This window comes from Carettochelys insculpta, chromosome 7, assembly GCF_033958435.1.
Source record: "Carettochelys insculpta isolate YL-2023 chromosome 7, ASM3395843v1, whole genome shotgun sequence".
NCBI classification, from domain to species: Eukaryota; Metazoa; Chordata; order Testudines; family Carettochelyidae; genus Carettochelys; species Carettochelys insculpta.
In genome coordinates, this window is record NC_134143.1 from 65238260 (window position 1) to 65262916 (window position 24657).

The 24657-nt window shown below is 40.4% G+C and overlaps 1 protein-coding gene across 1 annotated transcript in view; it reads left to right on the plus strand.

Annotated features, from left to right (window-relative positions):
• The window catches only part of GPAM (glycerol-3-phosphate acyltransferase, mitochondrial), a 42739-nt gene extending 18350 nt beyond the window's left edge, over window positions 1-24389 (plus strand). The window contains exons 9-21 of the mRNA XM_074999842.1: window positions 1329-1428; window positions 3084-3296; window positions 3574-3687; window positions 4816-4901; window positions 5985-6100; window positions 8945-9015; window positions 10844-11108; window positions 11845-11987; window positions 14025-14102; window positions 19701-19841; window positions 20760-20949; window positions 21089-21147; window positions 23635-24389. Coding sequence (XP_074855943.1) covers window positions 1329-1428; window positions 3084-3296; window positions 3574-3687; window positions 4816-4901; window positions 5985-6100; window positions 8945-9015; window positions 10844-11108; window positions 11845-11987; window positions 14025-14102; window positions 19701-19841; window positions 20760-20949; window positions 21089-21147; window positions 23635-23751 — 1693 coding nt within the window. The 3' untranslated portion in view covers window positions 23752-24389. The remainder of the gene's footprint in view (window positions 1-1328; window positions 1429-3083; window positions 3297-3573; window positions 3688-4815; window positions 4902-5984; window positions 6101-8944; window positions 9016-10843; window positions 11109-11844; window positions 11988-14024; window positions 14103-19700; window positions 19842-20759; window positions 20950-21088; window positions 21148-23634) is intronic.
• The last annotated feature ends 268 nt before the right edge of the window (window positions 24390-24657 follow it).

Below are 24657 nucleotides of genomic sequence, written 5' to 3' on the forward strand. Positions count from 1 at the left end.
TGGATAAGAGTGAGAGATAGGGGATCTGTTTTCTTTCTGTTACTGACTCACTGTTATTTGGATCATGTCAGTTCATTTTAGGATTGATTTCTCCATCTAGAAGGTGATGAATCTTTTTTACTCTAGGTTTTTGTGAGATTCTTGGTTAAAAGGCAGAATTAGTACAGTGGTAAACTAATAGCCCTGTGTAGTGACACATCAGGTACTAGTAAGCACCTTAATAGTTCACTTATGAAATGGGACAGGTCGTAAAGGAACGTGTGACAAGATGGAATAAAGACATAACATTTGGCTCTTACTTCAAATAGAGCTCAGGATTTAATGCTGAAAGCTTGTGATTCCCTTACAAGATTGCCATTTTTGATCAATCCTGTGGGAACCCATAAGAGCCAGAATACAGGTCTTCATTTGGTCGAATCAAATCAGGTGAATTCTAAGGTAGTTTCAGTGCCAGGGATTTCTTCCGTATATTCAAAAGATTTGGAATGAAAGGTTGAGAGCACTCATATCTGGCAGTAATGTGGGGATCACAATTCTCCCAGTGTGCTCCCTATCTATCTTAGGTATCTATATGTCCCCACCTCTACAGAATTTTGAGTGCCTGTAGAATGTGTAAGATATTTATCTTCCCAGCATACCTGTAAAGTAGGGAAGTGTTGTTAATCCCATTTTACAGTGGCACATGGAATCTGGTAGAGCAGGGAGTTGAACCTGGGTCCTAAAGTAGTGCCTGAACCAGTAAAACATCCTTTCTCCCTTTCATTTGAGGGAGAATGGCTGAGATATGCACACTATTCTGGACGTGTCTACAAGAGCCCCAAACTTCGAAATGGCCACGCAAATGGCCATTTCGAAATTTACTAATGAAGCACTGAAATGCATATTCAGCACTTCATTAGCATGCGGGCGGCCGCTGCGCTTCGAAATTGACGCGGCTTGCCGCTGCGCGTCTCGTCCAGATGGGGCTCCTTTTCGAAAGGACCCTGCCTACTTCGAAGTCCCCTTATTCCCATGAGCTGATGGGAATAAGGGGACTTCGAAGTAGGCGGGGTCCTTTCGAAAAGGAGCCCTGTCTGGACAAGCCACGCAGCGGCAAGCCGCGTCAATTTTGAAGCGCCGTGGCCGCCCGCATGCTAATGAAGCGCTGAATATGCATTTCAGTGCTTCATTAGTAAACTTCGAAATGGCCATTTGTGTGGCCATTTCGAAGTTTGGGGCTCGTGTAGACGTAGCCCAAGTCTCGTCTAATTTTTTTTCTGAAGCTGTTGGGCGGTTTATAAATTTATACTTGTCTCATATTTTGAATAAAATCATTTGTTGATTTCTAGCACATTGATCCGCAAGCTGGGAGGCTTTTTCATTCGAAGGAGATTGGATGAGAACCCTAATGGACGCAAAGATGTTCTGTATAGAGCTTTGCTCTATGTGGTATGTCTCTTCTTAATTTGTCAATACAAAAGTTAGTATTTGAGAGCAGGGGAGGTGTGTTGGGAAAATGGAAGTTGGTTTTCTTTAATGTTGTTAATTTGAGCAACATTGCCTATTGAGAAAGTTAAATTGTGTATTTTCTTGATTTTTAGCATGTGTGTTACATTGGAGATGAAAATCTAAATTTTGCGCTGAGTGAGATCCTGAAGCGTAAAGTGCTTCTTCTGGTAGCCAGACAATGAACTACACTCAGAGGATTGACTCTTATCTAATTTTTAAATTCCTGCTAATTTTATCTGTCTTATGAATGAGCCAGATAAAAATTTACGTCAAGAAAAATTTGAAATGGTTTGAGAAGCTCTGGGTGAGAATAAAAAAAATGGCCTTACAAAGAAGAGTACATGTGTGCACAGGGGCTAAGAAGGCTGAGACATGTAGCAAGAAGGTGCGGGGGTAAGTCGGAGGGGAGGAAATCTTGGTGGATATCAGCGCTATGAGGCATATTCCTCCTCAGCAGAATGCTGGCCACTCTGCACAGTGACTTCCCTACTGGGAGGAGGCTAAAATCACAGGCAACCAGCTGCTGTCCTGGTGAAGAGCCAACCAGCTCTCTTTAGTCCTGTAGGTAGCCAAGATTTTGTCTACTGGATCTGGCAATTAATTCTTCCCTTTTTCACTCCCTGCACCAGAGCTCTGCAGTGGGACGTGGGGAAGAGGCTCTATCATCTCAGGGCTCCCTGCAGAACCCCTCCCTCTGCCTGTTACTATATCATCCCTCCCTTCCACCTAGATCCTGCCCCCTCCTTTCCACCCAAACACCCACCCCCAGCCTTTTCCTGCTCCTTTTCTCTTGCTTAGAGCCTGCACCTGCTCCCCTGCAGTTCACTTCTGTACACTGTATTTTTTGTCTTACGCCACACCTCCAGAAGAGTTAATTTGGCCTGGGGGAAGCCCTGAACCTCCTTTCCCCTGCTTGGCCCCCTGCCTTTAGTACTGGTGCGTGAGGGGAGTGAGATGTCTCAGTCTGGGGCTACCTCAGTGAGGGTTTTGTGTGGTTTTTGGATTTTTACTTTTATGTGGCCCCCAACCCAAGAAAGGTTCCTCACCCTGTTCTAGTTAATGGTATTCCTGTTGTAATTCATGATTGACACAAACCTAAATGAACAATCTTATAGACCAGCAGTTTGCAAACTTTAGCACCCTGAGGGCTTCCATTTTGATTTTTTTTGGGGTGTCCCCCCTAAGTTTTCCCCCTGTTAGGCCCAGATCCTGCCCCCCCCACTCCACCCTTTCCTTGTAGGCCCTGACTGACTTCTTCCCAGCATGGTTTAACTCCTGTACCTCCTCTTCCCCACCTCTTTCCACCCCTTTCCCAAGTGCACATCCACCCCTGCTCCTTCCCATCCCTTCCTGCACCTGCTGCTCCCCAGTACGAAGGAGGGAGGTGAGAGGAAGAGGAAGGGAGGAAGTTGTCCTGCATAAGTGGTCCACCTCCTGGAGTTCTTGGCAGACCTCTTGGGACCCACAGTGGAGAAAAGCTGTCATGGGTAGAATTCTCTTTACAAAACTAGAACTGTTGCTGATACGGAGCAGTGCATTTATATGCAACTGCAGCTGTATCATTTAATGCTTTGTTTTTCTTTTACTCCCTTTAGCACATAGAGGAGTTGCTTAGGCAGCAGCAGTTCTTAGAGATCTTCCTGGAAGGCACACGTTCCCGGAGTGGAAAAACAGCTTGTGCCAGAGCAGGTCTTTTATCTGTGGTGGTAGATGCTCTCTTCACAAATGCCACCCCTGACATACTAATTATACCTGTGGGAATCTCCTATGACCGCATCATTGAAGGTCACTATAACAATGAACAGCTGGTAAGACGCAACTGAAAACTTACCTTGCCTGAGGGATTTTCTGTTTGTTATGTAAAAATGTAACTATTTTTATGCCTGCGCTGCTCTGCTCTGTGAGATTTAACTTTTTGTGTCAGAATTAAAAATGCAAAGTAATATGAATCATGAAAAATGTCTGGATCAGGGTCTGTTTGATATTTGAGTTTTTGTTTGTTGCAACTGTCGTTATGCTTCTGTTAAATATCAGTGAGCTTTTAATTGCAAATGAACATTGGCTTTGCTGTTCAATGTTCTGCAGGGGAAGCCTAAAAAGAACGAAAGTCTCTGGAGTGTAGCCAGAGGAGTCTTCAGGATGCTGCGGAAGAATTACGGATGTGTCAGAGTAGACTTTGCACAGCCATTTTCCTTAAAAGTAAGGTTTATGTCTATTGAAATACTTGGGTTCTTATGAATTCTTAGGTGCTTTAAAATGCAGGAATCCACAAGCTAAACTGTTTGGTTGAGAAGTACTGCTTTCAGCCTCTCAATACAATTAGGCTGTTTTTCAAAAAAGATCACTTTTTGACATATCGGTGAAGATTCGTATCAGTCCGTGGTATGGAGTCAGTACAGATTTAGTTTTATAGCATAGTGTCAGACCAGCTGGGTCATAGAATCTTAGGGCTGGAAGAGACCTCAAGAGGTTATCAAGTCCAGCCCTCTGCCCAAAGCAGGAGTTATTGGATATAAAGCCAATATTACTTCTCATAGTGATCAATAATAAAGTAAAACTTCTCCATGATGCATTTGGCCAGTTGTGTATTGTTGTACAAAAATAATGGGGAAATATATTTCCTGTGTGGTAGTTGACTGTGAAATAGATGTTTATCTTTAGGCTTTATTCAGCAATATGTATTAAAACATATGTATAAAATTTGAGTTTGAAAAACAACCCTGAGCAGGTCTTTGCCCATGAAAGATTATGCTCCAAAATATCCATTAATCTATAGGGTGCCATAGGACTTCTTGTTGTTTTTAAAGACACTAACTCGGCTACCTCTCTGGTACTTGTCAACCCTAAATTTGGCATCCCAAACATAATTAATGTCACTCAACCTGGGTTCATCAAGTGGAGACACTGTCAAATTAATTTGATATCTGATTTTTTTGAGTGAGTTTCTTAATGAAAATAATGTTGATGTAATGGACTGCTGTAAGACACTTGTGAGCGCACAGTGCTGGCTGAGTAGAGGAGCTGCCTGTAAATATTTATCCCCTAATTATATACATAGTTGTGATGGAATGTAATCATTTTCCTGACCAGCGGTCAGTGTCTATCTGCACTGCTGAACCAGTCTCTGTAGGAAACAGAATAGAATGTCCTGAAGTCAGAATAACTTTCGTAATCTTAAGACCCGTTATTTTAAAATCACTTTGACTTGACTTAACCTTTCATGCTTGCTTCCTCTCTCTGTTTTGGAGTCACACAATAAGCCAGCTAAGTTAGGTGTTGGATGCTACAGTTAGTGGGAAAATGCGCAAATAAGTATTATATTCACAGGAATACTTGGACAGCCAAAGTCAAAAACCCACGCCTGCCTTGCTGTCTTTGGAGCAAGCTCTGTTACCAGCAATACTTCCTTCACGGTAGGATGTTCTTCTGAACCCTTTTGGTAGTATTTTTGGATTAATGTATATTTCCAGTAGTTTCTGATAGTTAAGTTCTTAAGAGTAATGAAACTGTTATCTATGTAACCTCTTATGGAAAAATCCAATAAAATAGAACACGTGAAAGTTTTACTCTAAGGCTTTTAAACTATCTTATACAGTCTTAATAAACTGAAGACCATATCCCAGCTGTAGAACTCCTGTTCAAATCAACTATGGGAATGTTATCATTCTCTCTTAAATTAAGTACAGTCATGGAATAGTTTCTTATGAATCTTACTAGTTTAATACATTTTAAATTCTATAGGAGTATTATATAAGGGGAAATGACACATTTTTAAACATCTTTTAAGTATCCATGTAATTCAGATATTATGCGTGATGATGCTAAGATTCATACACTTATCAATGATTATTGATTAAGCATCATGCAGTGATTAACAGGGCTATTCTTGGTGAGCTCCCATGAGCTTATTACTTTGTGCTTAAAATGTGAAAATGTGTTATGGAGGTATTCCTGAATTTTAGATTATTTTATATGAGTGTCAAGTACTTTGCATGACTTGTCTAAGCCTGTGTGGTACTACTTGATTCCTGTAAAAAGAAGTTGAGTAAGTCATTTGTCTTTTAAGCATTGTCATGCTATGCCATACCCTTGCTTTGATGTGTGAAACAGCTGGACTGAAAACTCTTCTAAAAAGATTTGTATAAAATGCTTTTTTGTTGCTTTATTCACTGAAGAAAGTAGTTGTGGGACATATCTGATGTAACGGAGAAGTCGTAGATAACCAAAGAATGAAGTAAATGCTCTGTGTTTTCTTAGTATATTCTAGGAATATGCACCATAACATAGAGAGGGAGTCTGGAATATATCTAGGGAAGATGTTTATCGAGAACTTTATGCGTCTTGTAATGTTAGAGACTTCTTGTGCCCATGTTAGAATGTTTGAATATTTTTGGGTATTATACTTCACTATTATGTATGTGAATGGTAATGTAGATGAGAGTTTGACAAAATTTGGAATTTTTTCACGCCATGAATTAGTTTTGTGTTGTCTTCAGGCCTAATGATACTGTGGATGAAGGTACGGAGACTGCACTGGGTGATTCTAGGAATTTATCTAATGAACCTTTTAGAAGACAGTTGATAGCCAACTTGGCTGAGCATATATTGTTCAGTAAGTATGGAATCAATCATATTTAACTACATCTTGTTCCTATGGTCAAGTTATCATTTGATAACCTTTTTACTTGGCTGATGGTGATTTCAGATAAGTATTTTATTTATGTAAATACTTGCAATCTTATTCCTTTTTTAACAAAATTGTTACTATATGGCAAGCATTCTCAAACTTCATTTTACAGTGACCCCTTCTGATAGCAAAAATTACTACATGACCCTAGTCTGAAGGGGACTGAGGCATGAGCTTGCCCGAGCCCTCTGCCCTTGGGGAAAAAGAATACGTGTGTGCTTGGGCGCACGCAAAGCCTGAGACTCATGGCCCTGAGTTGGGGGGTAAAAGCTTTCAGACCAAGTCAAGAAGCCCGTAACATGAGTCTTGCTGCCCAGGGCTGAACCATTCAGGCTGTGGCTTTGACACCAACACACGAGCTCAGGTTTAAGCTTTGGGAAGTCTAAGCCAGTCCTGTGGACCCCTTTAAATTGGGGGTGCAACTCAATTTGGGGTCTGACTCCCAGTTTGAGAACTGCTGCTTTATTGTATTCTTATTTCATGTGCTTCAATACGTTTATGTTCTTTAGGCCTGTATCCTGGGATTTTGACTTGCTGGGTTGTAAGTCAGCATTCTAGAACCCAGGCCTAAGGAACATAAATATTCCAAAGCACATGAAACAATTGATTACCCCGTAAGTCATGGATGGTCAATTATTTTTTGTCAAATTGCTTGGTCAAGGTATAGTCAAGGTCCAAACTTCAAAGAAAGTAACACAAAAGTAATAACAGTAATAAATAAAAAGATATTTGCGGTCTGTCCAAAAGTGTCTGGCGGCTCGGATATGATTCCTTGTCCACCTGTTGCCTCCCCTACTTATAATTGTTTGAGTGAACTCTTGTGCATTTATATTCCTTTTGGTGGTAAGTAGAAAATTACCTCCAGAGGCAGAGCTGTTGAAAGCACCATGACAGTAAAGAATTACTTGAGATTGTGTTTCTTCTTATCCAACCAATGTCTGGTTGTATCGGATCTGTAATACACAGTTTAGGTATCAGATCTGATATGTGAACACAGATATAGTTATAGATAATATGTGTGTGTTTTAGCAAACATTTTGAGACAAACGTCATCAGTAAGGCTTATTAGTTAAAGTAAATTTGGACAGCTAACGTTTCACACTTCTGAAGTACTACAGGTTGAACCTTTCTTGTCTGGGACTCTGGTCCAGCTGCTGGAGCAGAGACCCCAGCCACAGAGGTTGCTAGTGGTTGAGGGCTTAGCCAGTCAAGTAGCAGGCAGCCCCATTAACGGGAAGTGGAGCCACTTCTAGCCCTGGGCAAGGAGCACCTGAAACCGGGGAAGCAGAACAGCTAACTCAGGGTGGGGAGTCCTGGGGGCCAGGGGCACAGAGCTGCTGGGGGCAATGCTGGCTGGAGTGGGGTAGTCCAGAATAGCCTGACTATCCTGATCTGGCAAGCTCTTGGGACAGCTCAGGTCCTGAGAGTGCTGGATCAGGGAGGCAGGTCTAACCTATACAAAAAACATTAAATAACCATCAAAGCACTTTGCTAGCTAGATATGTTTGATCACCCCATGCTACAAGGGAAGAAACAGGGTGAGTTAGGGTGACTTGCCAAAAACCACACAGCAAGTCAGTGACAGGGTAAGTTGGAACTTTAGAATTCCTGTCATCTTGCTCTTTGATTTAGCCCCTTTAAAGCAGGGGTACGCAAAGGGGAGGGCACGCCCCTTTGGGTAGTGCAATCGTGCTCCCCCACTGCTGCCTCATAACTCCACTAGAGCCACCCCAGCACCAGCGCCTGCACACTACAGTGCTCTTCCTGCTTCCAGCTCCTGGATTCTCAGCCCCCAGCTTGCCTGTGCCTATACACAGAGGGTACTGCTCACTTCAGGGGGAGCCCCCTGCTGCCTCCCATTTCCAATCCAGTGGCAAAGACGGCTTGCCCAGCTCTACGCTGATGGAGAGAGGGGAGCAGAGGTGGCACATTGAGAGTGGAGGCCCGTATGCAGCTGCAGGAGCAGGAAGGGTTAAGGGAGCCATTTAATTGCATGCTCATGTCGCAGCTCTTCAATGTTTATTAATATATCTGTTGTCCCTCCATAGGTTTCTCGCTTAGTCTGTTACATTTTGAAATGTGGGCGGCAAAGCCTGCTACCTGTAGTATGAAATGGAAAATTTGGCCCTTTGTGGTGATCCTTTGTTTTTAAAGTTGTGAAAATGAAAGAAGATGAGTTTAGCAGCTGTCAAAATTAGAGCCACCCGGGAGAGTAGTAACAACAAAATAAAGAGGAAAGTTGACACTTCATAATAATCTCTGTGGGATATGGGACAAAATTCAATGTGTGTTTTTTAGCCTGATATAAGGTAATCACATTAGAGAGAGACAAGCTGGTTGGGCTCCAGAACCAGTCTTGTAAATCTGTGTGCTGTGGCAGGTGTAGGAGTGGTGAATTTGTGTGTTTGTCATTTAGAAATCCGCTGGCTGAGGATCACCGTTCCTGGTGAACAGGACCTGCAGGAAGCAGTGTCCCAGCCTGTGCCACTTCCTGCTGCTCCCACTCCCTAGGAATCTTTGAGTTAGACAGATGTGGAGAGGGGAAGGCTAATTGCAGGGAAGTAAAGGGGGGCCTGATGTAAAAGGTTTGCTTACCCCTGTCTTAAAGTATACTGCAGCGTGTGGAAAACGTAAATCCCTGCAGAAATGTGTAAGGGCCAAGTGTAATTACTGGTTAATTAATGCTTGTCATTTTAGGCCATGTAAATGACTTGTTGAGTTTTTCAGGTATATAACATTTCAGCACAGCTTTGTTTTGTTTGCTTCTAGCTGCTAACAAGTCATGTGCTGTGATGTCAACACACATAGTTGCCTGTTTGCTGCTCTACCGACACAGGCAGGTAAGGCTAGATTGCTGCTGAAATACTCATATGCTGTTTTCATGCAGAATTACAAAACTCCAGACGCAAGAAAAGTGTGTGCTTCAATTTTGAATTTAAAATAATATTTGAAAGAGATATCAGCTAGCTGCTTATAATAGACATTCTAGATAACAGTGAAACTTGTGCTACTCTCATTTAACTTATTAACATTTGCAGAATTTTTAACCCTCATTTTTATATAATTTTGACATACGTTTTTAATCATTATTTAGGTTTTTATTTTATTTTATATTTTTTAGAAAAAGTTAGTTGTGGAAAACTATGGTGTTTGCTAGTGGAGGGTAAGACAGTCATTAATGACAGATGTGATTTAAAAAGTTAAAACTTTATAACCATTAAGTCACAAATTGTGGCATTGCATGTCAAAATATACAAAGCAAATTTCCTTAAACCTAGTACATTTTTAAAGAGTATTTTTCTTTTTTTTTTATTGCCTAGCTGTAAATTTTATTACCAGTGGACATATTTTTTTCATTGATTTATACATGTATGATGAAATCTGTTAGCTAGGATTGGCAGGATTTGATTTCTGTTGGGAAAGGTAAGTTATCATTGAAGAAAGGGAAATCTTTTCCTAAAAAGAGAGTATTAAAAACCCCTCTGATTCCATATTAATTTCAAGATTTACTGGTGATTTTTAAAAGCAATAATTTGTTCTTTGATATTGTAACTGGGTTTTTTGTTAGATCTCAGTTATTTCAAATAAGCTACATCTGGACAAATTGCTGAATTATTGTATTTTCAAATAAAATTTTCTGTCCTATTTTGTAAAGGAATGGTACTAATGTACAACTGAATTTGAATGTGTGGCTCCGAAAGAAAGATACAATTGTTCATTGCTACACCTGAATTACCCCCAGACTAAGCCCTTCCACAATTGGATTCTGCCTTGCTGAGCCTGAATGCCCACACTTAGTTATCTGGCATGAAGGGGCAGGGCCCAGGGTGGTTCTAGGTCTTTGCACAGTGTCAGAGTTGGGTGCAGCCTCACTGCTGAATCCATTTCTGGGAGAAGTTGGGGTGGGAAGCTGCACAGTGATCTCCCACAACTGTGCAGGCAGTGGCCTGTGCCCCCCAGTGCAATGCTGAAGCCTCCACATTCATTCTGATAAATAACATTTGCAGAATTTTAAAATATTATGTGCTGAATTTCTGTTTTTGGGGGGTGCAGAATATGAACTCCTCAAAGTCTAGGTTACTCTCACCTTCCTGGCCAATCCAGTCATTCCCCTTCCCTGTTGAAAATCTGCTAGAACAGATGAGCTTTGCAACAGTGTCTGAAGTTCAGCAAATATGACTTGGTAAAGTAAGAAGGGAAGTGATTTCAAGTTGAGTAATACTCTTCCTCAAGCCTCCTACCAATTAAACAAAAGGTCTGTTAGCAAAAATACCCAAAGTGAGCATCTCTCATTTGGCAGGTGAGAGAGATGAGCTCTCTAAAGAACGCAGGTTCCGAACCTGCTAGGGCTTCATAGAATGTGAGATGCCCTGTTAAACAAAGCAGTCCTGTCCTACACTAGCTATAGTTTATGGGTGGTTTTATTGTGTAACCCCGTGTAGAGTGTTTTGCAGCAGTCCAAGTGGAAGTGACAACATCATGGATTACTTGGACAAAGTCTGCTTTGGAAGCAGATTTGTTCATGTAATGATTTGTGCTTTGTGTTGTTAAAAACTCAGTTGAATTGTTTATTTCTGTTTGAAGATTGCAGGTCAGTTGAACTGTCTTTGCAACATTTTGTCTTGCATAAGGTTTACGTTATTTAATCTTGTGACTCTGGTTCTTCAGGGAATTGACCTTTCCAAGTTGGTGGAAGACTTCTTCTCTATGAAGGAGGAGGTCTTGGCCCGTGACTTTGACTTGGGATTTTCAGGGAATTCTGAAGATGTTGTCATGCATGCCATCCACCTGTTGGGGAACTGTGTAAATATCACAAATACCAGCCGAAACAATGAGTTCTACATCACTCCCAGCACAACTATTCCTGCGGTCTTTGAACTCAACTTCTACAGCAATGGTGTCTTGCATGTCTTCATCAAAGAGGCCATTATTGGTATGTAGTAGTTTTTAGCAGGAGAGTTATTAATATGGAGGCTTTTTTTTTTAAGTTCATCCAACATGATCACTCCCCCACTCCCAAACATGAAGCAAAGCCATAGGCATGGAAATAGCTTAATTGTTTGGAAATTAGTTATCTGGGAAAATTATTCAACCTGCCCTTTACCCCATGTTCACCATTACCTAAGTAGCTGAATGAATGCATTGTTTTTCTATTCTCCTTGGCAGTCTTCTTGTGTTTGCCACTCTCAGAAACAGGGTACCTACCCTTATGGACTCTATGGTCTGATCTGGCATCACTGATGTTCCTCTCTTGCCTATTTTAATAAGATTTTGTTTCAGTTTTATGTAAACTGATCACAGATGTGATGGTTACCTCCTCTACTTTCTTTTGTTGCAGAGGTAGGACATATCTTGACTATTTTTATTTTTATTAATGGTTGGATCTGAATTACAGTTAGTTTCATTATTTAACTTTTATACACTGTGGTATAATCTTTTATTTTTAGTAGCTGTATTATCTTTTAAAATCTTTTCCTTCTGCTGCGTGCCTTTGTAGTTCATGTATATCAGATGATTTTCCTTTAGTTGATTGTTAATTTTCAGTTACATGTGTAATGGTTGTCAGTTTTTAAGCTCATTTAGCTTTCCTGTTTAATAAATTCAAGTCTCCCGTATTAAGAAGCTCTGTAGGAAAACTAACAACCTTTGTATTCACATTTCTGCTTTAGCCTGCAGTCTTCATGCAGTTCAGAGTAAAAGGTATAGAAATGGCATTAACGGCCTTTCTTCCAACGTGATTAGTCAGGAACAACTGGTCCGTAAAGCTGCCAGCTTGTGCCATCTGCTATCCAATGAAGGTGCTATATCTTTGGTAAGTGAAGTGATTCTTAGCGTTTGTCCATAATTCTAACTCCATCTCTTAGTGTTTCTTGTCATCATTCTAAATGGATTTTTTTTTACTGTACTTCTGATTTTCTTGTTTTGTCTTAATATATTTACTTATTCAATCCATAGTTTGCTGGGAATTGTAGGGCATCCACAAAAAGAAAAAAGTACCTTTATTTTCATTTACCTCAAAAAAATGTCTGTGCTTCTCAGTCAGTGTAGTTGAATTGGTCTAACTCACTTGAAACCATTTCTAGATGAATAATATGAATGAGGTGAGCTTTTCTGAGAAGGAGAAACAACATTAATCAATATGGTGATTATGGTATCGTTTAGCTGTTCATGTGTAGTGAGAAGCTGTTGCCCATGCAAGTAAGACTCTCATAGTACTGGCCATTGTTTCCTCTAATTTTTTGTATACATGTGTAAAATTAATTTTTATATGCACCAATATGATAGACATGATGTGTGGATGTGCACATAACAAAATTCTTTCCACATTTGGGTGTTATGTGGCAGTGGTGGGATTTGTAATGTGGGGGAGATTTCAGGGCTGGGAGAAAAGGTTGGGTTGGAGAGGGCACAGGCTTGGGACGTGGACTCTGGGGTGGGGTTGGCAATGAGGGTTTAAGTATGCAGTCTGCCCTGGAGAGAGAGGACTACCCACAGCCCTCTTTCACTGTGGCAGCTCAGGGCCAGGTATGAGGTATCTCTCCATGGCCCTGGCAGTTCCAGAGTTGCCAGGCTGGGGATGGAGTGCCACTTCACAGCTGCAGCAGGTCCAGATTAGGCTGGGTAAGGAAGGAATACCCGTCCCCTGGCTGTGACAAGTCCGCTCTGGAGCTTGGTTGAACTGCAGGGAGAATTTTGGAAGAGATCTTGCAGCTTTTAGATTCCATGTCTGGCCTGTGGCTGGACCACACAGCCATTCAGCTTAGAGGAAATTCAGATACTGGCTTGAATATTTCTGCTATCCTAACAGTAGGTCTCTCCAGTGAAAAAATCAGCCTGCCTGTCAGACTCTACAGTGACATTGATCTAAAACAAATTAACTATCTCATGAAAATCACCAAACTCTTTGCACATGTGACTGGAGTTAAATCTGAAATTGGTTCTCTAGATTTTAAAGGCATTTTCCAAGTTATAGACACATGCCAGCAAATATTTATCAACCATCTTACCTATGGCTTAACATGACTTATTTCAACTATAAACAAATACAGGAACCATGGCAGGTACTGGGTTTTAACTTTATATTTATAAACACACTACCTACCTTTAAAAATAGTAAAAGCAATATTTTCATGCTGTTTTCAAGAAGCGTCCACTTAGAATCTTAGAAATACATGTCCTCTTCTTGTAAACTTAGTTCTGATGCTGGGAAACTTGGTTGCAGTTTCCCAGCCCTTTCCTGTTGTTTAATGCAGGATAAATTTATGTTTGCTTTCTGGTTTGGGTTGCACTACAGTTTCAGGAACAGAGTTGATTAATATATTTTTGCTCCTTATTCTGCCTTTAAGGCTAATTATTGTATGTTTTTTCTTAAACTGATGCACATTCCACATTAGATTATAACCGTAAAAGTAGGTGAGTTTTGAGTTAAGCTTCTTCAAGGAGATTTTTAAAATGTAGGGAGAATTTGTGGAATAGATCTTGCAGCTTTTATAAATATGAAGATCTTGTTCCAAACTGCCCCATGATTACTATTTATTCATTTAACAAAATAATAGTAATTAGTTTAAAACTGCTGTTAGTTCACCTTGTCCATTTCCTTGCCAGTGAAAGGCTTTCCATATCTCAAAGGCTTTGTCCAGTCTCATTTTAAACATCCCATTCATGGATTTATTTTAAAGTGTACATCACTGCAAAAGAAGAATAGGGCATGCACTGATGGAGTGGGGTGTGGATCAGAATTCTGCTGGTTGCTTAGAAGGGACATTGCTATGTCTATAAAATAGGCTTGTTAACTAGGGAGACAGGACCTATTAGGAATTAACTTTTTTCTTATATAATTTTTCTTAAGCCCTGTCAGATGTTATACCAAGTTTGCCACGAGGCAGTGGAAAGGTTTATACAATATGGCATTCTTTTAGTGGCAGAGGTAAGATGATTACATTTTTTTTATTCTCCCCTTTGCTTGCAGTTATGGAATCTTTTGCTTCCCACTGACTATATGATTTATTCCAAGTGTCTAAACTGACCTACTTTTTCACTTGGAGTACATAAAGGTCCTAAACTGAGATATCTTGATTTGTTTATTTTAAAGCAGCGAGTATTTTGGCAGAATCACTTTTTGATGCTATGGGTGACATACAGGAGCAGTCTCCCAGCAAAGATAGTGCTGCGTAGGATGGTTTTTACACCAACTTTCAAAGTAGCCTCTGGTAATTAGTTTTAATATTGAAATATCTGTAAATTTCATCCTTAACCCCTGTATGATCCCTTTGCTGTGGTACAGCTACAGAAAGAGACCACAGAACTGCTCTTTTGGGGTAACTGGGGATCCGTAAATGATGCAGCTCTGAGGCCTGCTTTAGCTTAGACTTGGGGTTCCTTCTGAGGAAGTGCTGAGTCAAGTAATCTTTGCTCCCCACAGTCTACAGTGGGCTAAAACTGGGCCAAGATTGCAGGCAATAATTTGCCTCCCAGATTTGTGCCCATCGGGGAATCTGTTAACACATGTATTTTTGACAAGTAAGAAGATTAATGTATCATATTGCATTTTTTCCATGTCAGAATCAAACCACAGCTCCATGACAATTACAAATGATGAAGTAGCATAAAAAATTAGATGGCTACCTATATTTTACTGCTTCCTTCTTTCATTCCTCCTGTTTGAAGGGCAACTAGAGCTACATCCTGTGCTTTGAGTCTTGTTCAATTGCACTCCATTGCTCCTCTCAGGATACCGCAAGTTCCCCTTTTCATGTGTACTTAAATAGGTAGAATTCACTTCACCTGTTTTCTGGAGACAGATTTTCCTGGTTCTTAAACTCTCTCTTTTCTGGGTGTGTTACCTAAATACTTACCCACAAAATGTTGGCACATAATTATGTATTACAGTGCAGTCTCTACATGAAGTCTGTTGTGTCCTCTGAATCCTATTCTTATTTACTTAACATTGCAGGCTCCAGGAAAAAAAATGGGTGTGTATAATGGCACAATTGTCTGTTATGTCTTTGTCTCTTTAAATGTATGTCTTGTCTTAGAGGCTTTGTGATAAACCTTTTTTCATAAGTCTCCCATCCTGCCACCGACATCAATAACTGGGCTAGCAGTGGCTTGTAGGTCATATATAATGCTTGTCTGTCTTTTCTTGACTGGCAGATGTCTGATTTCTCAGAGTATTTTTGTCCATCTCTATTTGCTATGTAAAACTTTTTTATGTTCATGACTATATTTAGTATGAAGATATGATCTGTTTTGGTTCTTATATTAAGCTCATCACTGCGGTATCTGAATGCCAAAGAAACAGAACTTCATGCAGGCCTGTGATGTTAAGGAATCAGATAACAGGCCTGCAGTTATTTCCTATTTCTTCTGCACAGGCTTTCATGAGTCTGTTCCTGTCTTAGCTGATATTTAAAATATCTTACTCATTTTCGGATATTTCGTGACTAGAACTATTAGGATGGGTTGTTCAACCATCCTTTATTTGTCCATTCAATTCAGACTAACAGTGTTATTTCCTAATCTCTCAGATATTCTGTGCAATTTTCCTCCAGCACTTTCTGTAAGATTTTTTTTTTCCCCGAGTAGTATCCCTGGGCTGTACTGCAGCTGCTCATATCAGTTGTGTACATACTAATGTTTTCTCCTTTTGATGCTGCCTATCTTATCCATCCCATATGGTGTGCTGTGAATCCTTTGAATTCGTTTCTCTGTGTAATTCTGAGGACTGTCTTGTCTTTTTTTTTCCCTGAGAGACAAAACAAGTCCTTTATACAGTGTGGATATCTTCTAAATACCAGAGTGAAAGAGAACAGTTGTGGAATTTGTGTTTAATATATTTTAAAAGAACATACTATTAGTGGCAAACTGAGGGGAATAATCACTGTTACCCTGTTTAGGACTTTGGGGCTATTTTTTTTGGTACTTTTCAACTTCTGAGAAAAATATCTGTGATTAGCTGTAGTCTGTCAGTTGCTTCTGGCTTGTGTATAACTGATTCTTTTTTCAGTTTGTTTCTTAACTGCTGATACTAGCTCGTGTAGGTCTGTCGGATTGTCCGGTTAGTCTGCACTTTGCCCTACTTAACTGTTCATGGTTTCTTTTTCCCGTTTCATGCCACTGTCCACTCTATTGAACTTTGAGTTGAAACTCTCCTCACACACAGTGTTTCTTTAGTCCATTTTTCCAGTGTCACTGACTTTGTTACTTACAATAAATGCAGGTTTTAATTTAAATTAAGATTAGATGGATGATACTTCATTTTCTACAAAGCCCCATCTGTGTGTCTCATTTGTAGTATAAAGGTTACAATCTCTTTATTTAATCTCTGTTATGCTATTGTTTGCATCCTGCCAAGCAGCAATGAGATTAATCTCATTTTCATCACATTTCTTATCATAAGGATTCTTGCAGAGTCTTAGTCCACCTACTTCACATTCATGAGATCTTGAAGCAATTCTCTACTACATTTCTTGCCCAAGTGTGATTGTGAGTCTCTGAAACTCAGCTCCCCTTTTACTTTTGAGCATCTACTTAAAATATCTGTTTTTATGATTCTGAGGGCATGTAATAATTTTTAATGTATTCTGTTACTACTTCAGTCATTCTCTTCATCAGACTAGTAAATCCAATGTCAGATGTCAATTTGTGTTGTCCTCTTTTTTTCTTTAATATTTATTTCCAACATAAGGGTGAAGACATTTGAGTCAATCGTATTCTTCACTTCAACTTGTCAGCACTACTACCCATCCTTCCTGCCTAATTACTGAACAGAATTCCCACTTGACTCTTTCATAAGCCCATTTTGAATCTAACACAACAATCTACAGAATCCTAAATCGTCACATCCTTGATTATGGTCACTGAGATTTGAGGGAGCCTGTGTAATCTAAACCTCTTGCTGACTCATTGTAATCCTTCTGAAGATATGCTTCTACCAACAGTTTGTCCCTTCTTAAGCATTTCTCTAAAATGGCTCCTACATCAGTATGTTGACCTGACAGGTGGAGCATTTCTGACACACCTCAATCTCCATGAGAAAATAGTAAACAGTAAACAGGTGTGGTGTTAGAGCTTTGTTACTTCTTTGTAGTAGATTAGTTTCTTATGCACCTACAAAGTAAGCATCAGCTTGGTAGAATTTGTTTCTGGTTAGCCTGATTCCTTAATATACCGTGAGGGGTGACCAACCCACAGCTCCTGAGCTGCTTGTGGCTCTGAGCAATGAAATGTGGCTTCTGCTCAAAGCTGCGCGCTGGGAGTGCTTACCACTGTTCTGTGAATGTGTGCCCAGTGCTTGGAGGGAGAAGTGGGTGGCAGTGGCTCCGGTGAGTCCCAGGCATTGGGTTAGAGTAGGTGGAGGGCTGGGGGTGCCTGGCTCTGGGGGAAAAGGAGGATTGAGTTAGAGTTAGGGGGCTGGAGGTGCCTGGCTCTGGGGGTTGGGGAGGGTATTGAGCTATGCATTATGTTATAGCTATTTTGGCTCTTAGTTTCTAACTGGTTGACTGTGGGGAAGGGATAGCTTAGTGGTTTGAGGACTAGCCTGCTAATCCTAGGCTTGAGAGTTCAATCCTTGAGAACGCCATGCGGGGTGCTGGGACAAATGGATTCACACCAAAAAAAAAAAAAAAAGAGAGTCAGGGATGGTGCTCCCTCCTGCCAAGAGAGCAGGAGACTGGACTCAATGACCTCCTGAGGTCCCTTCCAGTTGTATGAGGTGTGTGTATATAGACTATCCCTGATATAAGAGAGAAATTCCTCCTGCAGAAACTCTCTATCTGATCCTGACCATCTACAGTGTTGCTCTGAAACTCTTTCAGTTAATTTGTTCTGCCCTTGTCACTCTCCTGCCTTTCATTCATTTCATCAGACTATAGTTTCCTTCTTAATTGTATTGGTATCATATTGATAAGCCCCAAAGAATTTTCACAGATCTTTTTGAAGTGCCAAGCCTGGGGCCTAAAATTGGACTCATTTTGTGTCTTTATTATTAATCATGCTCAAGTTTTATTCCTTCCTTCTCATTTTCTAGTCTGAAGAGAAACTGAATACTCTTTTTTTGTTTGTAATGTGCAAGTGTCCACCTTGAGACAAAGCCTGTCTATCCCCAACCAAGTAAAATAAATGTTTCTACATATGCTACCAGCTCAGTTAAGGGTACATCGTAGCCACAGCAGTTCAGCTCAGCTACAAAGAACACCTGAAAAAAAAAAAAAAAAATAAACCCTCTTACTCAGCCATGATGACACCCACAGAGAGGATAAAATACTCATTGGGTAATGGTACATTTTCCTTATTGAATGAGAAAACGCTTCCAGATCAAAAGTAAATAGTCAGAAATGATCTACTTGCAAACCTGTGTCTTTCTGACAGTAGTTGATTTAGCATAAAGAATTTTTTTGTCCATTTTCATCATTTTTAGATTTCTAAACATGTCGCTATCCTTTCCTGTGGACACATCCACATTACAAACATAAACAGATTTTACAAGAAAATAAGCCAAATGAACTTTACTCAGCCCTTCTTGATGACAGAATGGACACCACCTCATCAGCACTCTTGCTAACACGTGCTCCTCTCAAAAGCCTGAACAAGTATATAGTCTGCATCATGCTGTGCAGCCTCTTACGGTAAATGGAGAAATGAGTTTGCATGAAGGACACTTCTGTTTAAATGCAGTTGCAGACAACCTCCTTCTAAGGTAAATGGAGTGCTGTTAACTGCAGTTGATCAGCTGATCTGATGCACCATATGCAGAGAAATGGTATCTCCAGAGACTTAGAAAAAATCACTTAGTATTTTTGGTTGTTTGGTTTTGGTTTTAATACCAACTCTTTGAACTTTCTACCAGTGTAAAGAGCATGGAAAGAGATTCAGTAAGTACCTAACCAACAAACCTGCTGCTGAATTCTTGTACTAGTTTGGAATTTTCAATTAGTTTTCAAGTATAGCAGTGTGTAAAGTAATCCATTCTTGAGCTGACAAAGTTACAGATCACTGTAGTAAAATCCATATCCAAAAAATGAACCTCCTAGTGAAAGGGTGAAGAAAATTTTCTCTGCCTCCTGAAACTCTTCAGCCTGTTTTTCCTTTGTCATTGACTTTGTTACTTGATTTGGAATAAAACCCTCAATTACAGTAAGATGAGACAGATAACACGTCATTTGTTACAAAGACCCTTGTGTGTCTCCTAGTGAAATGGACTCTCTTCAGACTTATGTGAGAGAAGATCCATCAAGACTCCCTGCTTGAGACTCTCTTTAAGGGGGGGGGCAAACTTACCCAATCGAGGGAGGCGAAACAGCCTTGTTTCTGTCCACTTACTTCAGTCATGTCTGGATTGGGTCTCAGCCGGTTTATCCTCATTGTTCTTATCCTCATTGTGAGCCCTCCTGTGTTAAGTACCGTTAGATCGCTAGGCTGTGATATCAGGCCACCTGAGATTAAAATGTAGCTCTGGTTGTCACTCTTGAGTTTGTTTTTCTAGTTATTTACCATTTTTCCCTGCTCCCCTCCCTTCTGGTTTAAGCAAGATGATCAGGAGGATATTAGCCCTGGCCTTACAGAGCAGCAGTGGGGTAAAAAGCTTCCTGAAACCTTGTCATGGAGAAGTGATGAGGAGGATGAAGACAGTGACTTTGGAGAAGAGCAGAGGGATTGCTACCTGAAGGTACTGTATATCAGGCTAACAGCAAGTTAGGCCTATTGTGTTAAACATAAATAAGTCTTAGTTTACAAGTTCAGTTGGGGAAAATAATAAGATGTCTTTCTCTGGTCATTCCCAGCATTAAAGTCGGCATAGTCTGCTACAATCAGTAAAACCCTCCCCACCTTGAAAAAGACCAGCTCTGTGAGGAAACTTCAAATAGTCCGCTGGCAAAGTCTGCGTAACTTGGGGTGGAATGGCCATTATGGTGAAAACTACTACAGGCTGTAGTACCCTACAGGGTCCTCAAGTTTGTACTGTATTACTAATAACACTGTGCCAAAGGTGGGCAGGTACTACCAGTGCATATTTATCGACTTAGATGTGGTGTATTGTTCCTACGTGTGTACATTTTTAATTTGTGACCCAAGACATGTCAGAAGATGTGATTTCTTGATACAAAAAGCTGCTGCAGGGTCCCCTTGGGTGCTTGGCCCATAATTTCCGTGCTAGAAGTTAGAGTATATTAAAGCAAATTAACCAGTTTTGTGGTTGGTTGGTTGGTTTTTAATTTTTATAGTGGTGACACTTGTTTTGGGGTTGTTTTTTTTTGAATACTTATTAGGAAACCAATGCTTATTTCTGTTTTAAAAAAGTGATTGTGTTATTTATTGCAAAGCAACATGATGCTTTAAAGCAGTGAAAATAGATGTTACACTGCTTGTATTCTGGGGAAGATCTAATGAAAATACAATTTGTAGAGCAATTTTTCCTATGCCATATCACTTTTGGCTTGCTCTAATAACATACTGTTGTAATTTGTGCCTCCTCCTGTTCCTCTAAGAGATTGTCTGTATACAGTGGTTTAGTTTTTACTGTGTAGCTGGCCATTGTTCACTTCTGCAAGCTTCATTCATTTTCATTTCTGCTGCTCTAATTTAGGTGAACCAATCCCAAGAACACCAACAGTACATCACTTTCTTGCAAAGGCTACTGGGGCCTTTACTCGAGGCCTACAGTTCAGCTGCCATCTTTATCCACAACTTCAGTGGCCCTGTGTCAGAAACAGAATACCTTCAAAAGTTGCACAAGTACCTAATAACCAGGACGGAAAAGAATGTTGCAGTGTATGGTATGTCAAGCAATTTGGCTGTGGATAAAAAGGAGCCCGTATTCCAATGATTGATGCATGTCTCTTATTCATCTTAGCACCACAGTATCATAACTGTGATCTGAAATGCACATTTGTTTATCTTTTTCCCTCCTCATAGCTGAGAGTGCCACCTATTGTCTTGTGAAAAATACACTGAAGGTCTTTAAGGATATGGGGGTAAGTGTTTTGCAGGCAAAGGTTTCTCTTCTTCAACTGAAACTATTGGGTAGCTCACCTTCTAATGTAAGCTACTCAAAGGCAAACTTTGGTTGTGCGCAAATGCTGTGAACTATCAACCTTTGCTAATTTTTTCAAGTAAATATTTCTACATATGTCTTCCTGTTATATTTGTTAAGTGCTTACCTGTCTTTGAGGTTTAGGGCTTATGAGAAAGGGTAGTGTTCTGCTTCTGCTATTGCACTCCCCACTGCTAGGAAAAAATGACCAGTATAGCAGCATGCAAATCGACTTCTGTCTTTATAAGTCAAGAACTTCTGTATTGAACTGTAATGCTACCATTCTTCAATGTGCTCAGGAGAAAGGAGGGAAGGCTGTCTGTCTGTTTATATGCCTATTTACAGACAAACATAGCACAATAGTAATGAAGCACTTTCCCATGCTATTAAAAACTTACAGAAATATTAGTCATCAGATTTTACCTCATTATTTTCCATCACTTTCCAAGTCCTCCAGCACATCTTGCCTTCACTAAGAGCCATAAAATTAAACATTCCATCCAAACCCTGAGTGAACAGAAAGGCACTCCCAGTTGCTGACTCTCCAGGCTTGTCACAGTGACTTACAGAACTCTTCTGTCACTCTAGATAACTGTATCCTTGGCAGCTGTATCTCAATGAACCTGAAATGTCAGGAGATACCAGGAAGATAGAGATGTTTCCTTGTGTAATGGGATGAAGCTGGCCTGTCCCTTCTGTCATGAGCATCTTTGTTTGGTTTTGTTGTTTTTGAATTGTTTCCCTTAATTTTCAAAAAAACAAAACAAAACAAAAAACAAAACAAAAAAAAAGCTGTGTGATCCTACTGAATATCACCTGTTGAGGTTAAAAGGTACAAAGCAGAGAATGTTTCTGGATAGGGATTACAGAATGCCTTTGGCCATGACTTCATAAGTACTAAGCTGGCTATTAGAATGAAAGCAATTTTCTACAGTTTGTTAAATCTGAGTTGGAATATTGTCTTATGAAAGCATTTATCAAATGCAGTATGTATATTCTCATTTACAGTGCTGTTGGGTAGAGGAAGTAGCTGACATCTCTTACTTGCATCTGCTCATAATATTTAATTCTGGTTCTTGTGTTTGATACGAGACATTTTAGAGTTTGACTTATTTTTTAATTCTTTAATCACATTGTTTCCCCTTATTATTCTGATTATCATTCACAGCAGACCTTTTCAGGTCATTTCTCATACGCATGATGTATGCCTATGGATACATGTAATCCTGATATGTAAACTCAAAGCTGACATTTTTCATTTGCTGTTGAATCATCTCATTATTTTGAAAACCTTTGTTTCCATTAATAAATGTTAATGTTTCTGCACTTAAGAAAAAGTTTGCAAAGAATCTTCCTGCAAAAGATTGGTCTTTTCAGACCTCGTTTTCAGATTTCCACTTTTTTTCTTTGACATAATCACACTTCTTCCTCCCATACGGTTTAAAATCCCAACCATGTCGGAGTTCTTAAGATAGAAAGAAATATATCTTTCCAATTGGTTGTAGTAAGCAGCCATTTTTTCTTTATCATGCACATGAAATCATGGCAAGCAGAATTCTCTGTGGTGGGTAAGCTGCAGGCCGCATGCTGCTAAACTGGGTAATCTATTTATGGGCTGCGTAACATTTTTGCAGAAGTTGACCATCTACATCCTCCCCTCTGCCGCTGCAGCTCCCACTGGGTGCAATTTTCTGTTCCCTATCAATGGGAGATGTGGGAGTTGTTGGCCAGCACGTCCATATAGCCTTTTTACTTGCAGGCACCACTGCCTCGAGGGTAGGGAGGACTGTGCTTACGTTCAGTGTCAGCAAAATGTCTCTGGTCCCACAGTCAGTTTGTCCTGATGGCACTCAGGTTGCCTACCACTGCTTTACATGCTTTGCGTTAAATACTGTACTTATAGTGCATGATGTGCTACAGTGAAGTAGGGACTCTAGAGGTAGTTCTATTACAGGGGCCAGCAAACTTTCCAAGCTGGAGTACCAAAATTTGACTTTTTGATTTCCTGTGTACGGTCCAAGTGCAGGTGTTGCTTTTTAAAGTCACTAATTGTCCTACTTACAAAAGCTTCATTAATAATAAATAAAGATGCAGAGCTTTACCATTCAGGTGGTGGTTGGTAGCATCAGCTGGTCTTTTGTTAATCCCCAGGCAGCATGGCTTTGAGCAAACTCCCCACTGCACGGGGAAGGAGGAGTGGGGCTGAGCTCCCACCACACATGCCAACGAAAATTGGCTCACATGCCACTTATGGCAACCATGCTGGGGGTTGCTGACCCCTTCTCTAGCTTTTCAGTGCTTGACTCTGTGTTGCAGTCTCAAGGTCTTCATTAGACTAGATCATAACCTATTGTACATTCTGTGTTACAAATAAGTGACTCTGCTTGAAGATGTTAATGAAGAGGCATGTCTTCATCCTTCCCTTTAGGTTTTCAAGGAAACCAAACAGAAGAGAGAGACTTTTTTGGAACTGAGTAGTACTTTCCTACCTCAGCGCAACCGGCAAAAACTACTGGAATTCATCCTGAGCTTCACTGTACTGTAGGCCATGTTTAGTGGCTCTTTTTGTCAGGGAGATGAAGACAGGTTCTGAGATTGTGTCAAAGCCAGAGGGCATTTGCTAACCCTTTAGAGTGTAAGGTGCCCGTTTGTATGTTAATGCCTTATCTGACTTGAACCACTGAATAACTGTGCCTTCTGACATAAGCACTTGTGGATTTCTGATGGTCCCAGCCCTGTGATAATTCAATCATACACCCGTGACCACTTTGGATGCAAACAATTAGTCAGGTTTGCAGAAGAAATTAAAAGTAGATTGAAAACCAAAAGTTAAATTTTATCAGTGTTACATTTGACATACATACTTTTAAAGACTAATGACTGTGACAGAGGCACAAAGGCAGATCTTAGTGATTTTATAGCTAGCCCCGAGATCTTCGGTTTAGTGGAAATGCTGCTTATGGGGGAAAAAAAGTGAAAACTATTATTTTAGAAAATTTGCCTTCCCGTTGCTCTCTAGTTTGTTTAAAATAAATGGTTTATAAAGATTTGCATGGACAGTCATACTGTATGGAAAAAGCCATAGTTTTCCATAATTGTTCGCATCTAGGACAAATGCCAGAATCTTACTGAGAATGGCCGTATCTACACTAGCCCCAAACTTCGAAGTGGCCATTTCGAAGTTTACTAATGAAGCGCTGAAATACATACGCAGCGCCTCATTAGCGTGCGGGCGGCCGCAGCACTTCGAAATTGACGCGGCTCGCAGCCACACAGCTCGTCCCTTTTCGAAAGGACCCCGCCTACTTCGAAGTCTCCTTATTCCCATCTGCTCACAGGAATAAGGGGACTTCGAAGTAGGGAGGGTCCTTTAGAAAAGGAGCCCCGTTGGGATGAGCCGCGTCAATTTCGAAGCGCCGCGGCCGCCCGCATGCTAATGAAGCGCTGAATA